The 4,278-nt window shown below is 37.5% G+C and overlaps 1 protein-coding gene across 1 annotated transcript; it reads left to right on the top strand.

Annotated features, from left to right (window-relative positions):
* Positions 1–1,676: 1,676 nt before the first annotated feature.
* LOC136237675 (uncharacterized) lies at positions 1,677–3,947 on the top strand. Its single transcript, XM_066027892.1, has 4 exons — positions 1,677–1,839; positions 3,384–3,701; positions 3,755–3,846; positions 3,909–3,947. The coding sequence occupies exons 1-4, from the start codon at positions 1,677–1,679 to the stop codon at positions 3,945–3,947; spliced, it is 612 nt and encodes a 203-aa protein (XP_065883964.1).
* Positions 3,948–4,278: the final 331 nt, after the last annotated feature.

The following is a 4,278-nucleotide window of genomic DNA, read 5'->3' as shown; positions in this document are numbered from 1 at the left end:
TCTTTTTAAGTCTCGGGTGGGCGGTACATAGCCACGTGCAGCTAAACGCATGCGCGCAACCAAAGTGATACTTTTCTACGGTATTCCCTAGAGAATAGTAGACTTAATTCCTGTGTACCTTGAAAACACTATTCCCCTTCACATTTATAACAACCTAGCTACTTCGTAGTTGCCAAAAAGGTGCATGTTGCAATTGACTCCTGTGCTTCACGGGCTTTCCCTTGCAGGTCCCTAGAACCACTGAAGGATTGTTATGAGTAAATGTTTTGATGTTTTAGTGAAGCTGGGTCATTTTAATAAGTCGTATGGCCAGACTGCTTTAAAGTTGTTACATACATACAACTGTCAGACACTATGACTATTATTCAAAAACAGTTCTCCTTTAATACTGTTGGCTTTGCAATAAAGTTCTTGCCCCACAATTTTATCATCAGTTCTTGTCTATGATGAAAATAATCTGATGGTCAAAATTGGTTGGTTTTATCTGCCAGTTAGCTAGTGCTAACACTAGAGGGCAGGTGAACACAGAAGGTACGTAGTTAGAGGGTTCTACAGTCTATGGGATGATCTGACTTAAACTTAGAGCAAAAGAATTGGAGGTTGTCATGCCCCACTCCAGCTAAGAGACGACATCATCCAAAATTTGTAATAGAGCAAAAATATCCTGACGATTAAATTTAAAAAATGATCAACAGTGATATATAGGTTGCTCCAAATGTTGTTTCCTGCACTCATAACATGCTTCTGCCAAGTAAGAGAAGAGTCAAATGTAAAGCCAATGAACTTTACTGATCATGAAGTGCACAGCATCCGCAATATCAATGTTGTCCAAAAATAAGAGAGGATGTGTCTGAGTCATGGAAATTAATAAAGATGTTTTCACTGGAATATCAAGGATGGTCATAATCACACTAAGTGGCTAAATCAACATTAAGTTGAGCAGCAACAGCAGTACTATGGACATTCTTGTGAGGGATAGTTATCAGAAGGTATGGCCATCCAAGTAGCTATCAAGCAATTTAGCTACATTTGGAAGCAGGCATTGCCAGGCAAATAAATATAATGGTTAGTAAATTGCACACTTGTAGAAACAGTATGAAGATTGTATAATTATGAGTACACAGAAAAAATTGGAATTTTCAACTAGAGTAGGGACCATAGCACATGGATAAAAAGTACTGAAACAAGCTGGAGTAGAGCACAATATTAAATCACAGTAAAACAATAAGGAGTGTTGTATCCCTTTTGTGTATTTCCATTATGGTATCTTGAGCATAGTAAGGACACTTCTTATTGTTTTACTGTGATTTAATATTGTGCACTACTCCAGCTTGTTTCAGTACTTTTTATTAGTGTGCTATGATCCCTACTCTAGTTGAAAATTCCGTGTACTTGATTTGTTAACTTTTTTTGTAAATAATTATTATGATGGTGATCCCACGCATACCGCATCTGAAATGGCACCGCTTACCCCAATTATCATCTGAAAAGTGAAGCATCCATTACGCTTCGTTGTCAGCTATGTTCAACCCATTACACAGCAGTACGAATCAAGAACTGTTTGAAAAGTGCCTCTGCTATCAAAATAGCCACTATGACAAATACAGATGATTTCCATTACGAAGGGAAGCCATCATGTGCTATTGCCAAATCAATACTTTTCGCTGTCAGCAAAGATGAATGTGAGCTCCACAACTGGAAACATGGTGATGTACACAGACACTTACACCATCTCACAATTGACCACAACTGATGATGGTAGAGAGTACCAGTGTGAGGTGGTGATTGACACTAGTCCACCAGTGATAGCTAATAATACTGTTACACTAGATGTGACGGGTAAGTATATCCATGCAAAAACAGCTAAGCTGTAAAAAATAGGTGCAGCCTTGAAAAGCCTGGTTTAAAAGATGTGAAATCAAAAGTGGCAGCTAAGAAATGGCTGTGGTGATGTTGATGCCAATCAATTTTGCACCCCTAAACATTTTATTGATTGACATTAACATCATTGCAGTTAGCCACCACTTTTAATTTCACAACTTTTCAACCCAAGGCTGCTCACTTTTTTATAGCTTAGCTACTTTTGCATGAATTTCATTTATTTTTGTATTTTAAATACCGGCCATAAAACATCCGTGTTCACAGCATTTTCAGCCACACATTTTGTAGTCAACCTTTTAGCTTTTCTAGAAAAAGATATAAAATCTAAGGTCTAGACAAGTGACAATAAGTAGCAACTCAGGCTCATCTATTAGTGATATGCACCGATATCGATACTGGTATCGGTATCGACCCTATTTTGACGGTATCGGACTTGTATCAGTAAATCTATAAATGCCCGATACTAACTGATACTTCAAATGACATAATTTAATTACTTATTAAGATGGCAGCTGAGCAAAAGCTGATATAAGCCATGAATTCCTTAAAAGAAGCCAAGTACTAGCATTATTATTACAGTGGAAATTGAAGTAAACCATGAAATAAGATTCATTGAAGCCATAAACTATTATCTTCACATAATTGGTAGCCACAAAACCAGCAAACTCCAGTTAATGAGATTAGCAAATGAATTTAGTAAGCTAAATCACTAGCTGTTGCTTGTGAGAAATGCCTGTGGGGCAAAGTATCAGTATCGGATCGGTAGTGAAAAAGTGGTATCAGTGCATCACTATCATCTATGTCATGAAACCTGATTTCTAAAGTCTTTAACATTTCTCATTGCATAGTTTGAATTCCTGAGTCATCATCATGATTATCAAAAGCATTTTTTATAAATTTTACTAGGGAAATTAAAATTCGTAGATATAGATACTGAATCTTTAGTGACCATTTTGGTGATCTCTTCAACAGGTTCAAAAGTGAATAATTTTGTGTCAATACTTTCCTTGATCTTAGGTAGTATATTATCAGTAAAATATACTTCCTGTTAAATGCCATAGAAACAACTGATAATCACTGATAATCTAGAGCCATCTTTTCAGCTCTTCACATGAATGCACTCTGCCTTAGTACATGTCTGTGTTTCTGCCAGTGTACATACGTAGGTTGGCCAGTCACTCCCTCTGTCATGCTCCTAGAAGAGTGTTTATTTTTCTGTTTCTCCAACTATCTTACATGGTCTCTATATTTGGTTTAAAATCTTGGGTGTCTTGCTGCCACTAGAAATCAAGTAACCACATCTCCCACAACAAGTAAAATACTCATTACCTTCCACAATCATAAAAGACTCTCATATTATCACTTTTACTCATGGCATATTAACACTTGCACCAGATCATATGGGTCAAGCACTTAAGCAGTAGTATTACTTATAGGAAATCTAACTGTTTCTGACAATAATAGTTTGTTGTGTTTTAAAAAATCCATTTTGCATTCTACAGTACCCACACCCAGTGTGACTGTCACTGCACCCAACACTCAGACAGTTGGTCAGTCACTAACACTTGAGTGTAATGTGACTGCTGTGAGAGGCATTGAAGTTATGGTGAATATTATATGGAGTGTTAATGGTGGTATACTTGAGACAATGGAGGGAGTCAATGTTAGCTCCACGACAGACAATTCAGTAGTGTACACAGACACTTACACAGTTGCAGAATTGAGTACAGATGATGATGGTAGGGAGTACCAGTGTGAAGTGGTAATCAACACTAGTCCACCAGTAATGGCTAATGATACTGTTACACTGGATGTGATGGGTAAGTGCTTTGTTAAACAATCATATTGTTAAAAACTGGTGTATATCCCTTAGTCCCTGCTTTTGGTCTTGCTATATCTCCAAATGGTGTCATACGATCAGGCAGAGTTGGTGATCAACTAAATTTGTACTGTGTAGTAACTACAGTTAGTTAGGGTCCGCAATCCGAAAAATCAACTTGTACAAATCAATCCCTCTACCATTGTAGGATGTTCATTGTAGTATCCCATTGCTTGATCCACCATGAAACCGGAGGCACGATTGTTGTCTTCACAGAAATATCATTTTCAGTATCTCATAAGATGCAAGATTTATTTTTAAAATTTCGTGCTCCACTCAAAGGACCGGATGAAACTTGCTACTTAGCCATATCGTATCCAGAGTTGTTGTAGTTGAAAACTACGCACAGAAATAAGTAAATGATTTGCTGGGTGCCCGGCACAGGGTTGCTTTCTTTGAAAAAACAGACAAAGAAATACGAAGTTTCGAATTCAAACTGCCCTATCACCCAGGGCAAGAGAAGCCAACTCTTCCTCATAGTGTTTCGATATGGTTGGCAGCATAGTCTGTCTATGCTG

This window comes from Dysidea avara, chromosome 11 (genome assembly GCF_963678975.1).
Source record: "Dysidea avara chromosome 11, odDysAvar1.4, whole genome shotgun sequence".
Classification (NCBI taxonomy): Eukaryota; Metazoa; Porifera; class Demospongiae; order Dictyoceratida; family Dysideidae; genus Dysidea; species Dysidea avara.
The sequence above is the reverse complement of the archived record's forward strand: the minus strand, read 5'-3'. Positions and strand labels throughout refer to the sequence as shown.

What these genes read in the sequence shown, in the direction of transcription:
- LOC136237675 (XM_066027892.1), top strand. Translation starts at nt 1,677, where the DNA reads ATGAATGTGAGCTCCACAACTGGAAACATGGTGATGTACACAGACACT. An exon ending in TGTTACACTAGATGTGACGG is followed by an intron (nt 1,840 to 3,383) that starts GTAAGTATATCC and finishes TGCATTCTACAG; the next exon opens with TACCCACACCCAGTGTGACT. An exon ending in TGTACTGTGTAGTAACTACA is followed by an intron (nt 3,847 to 3,908) that starts GTTAGTTAGGGT and finishes CTACCATTGTAG; the next exon opens with GATGTTCATTGTAGTATCCC.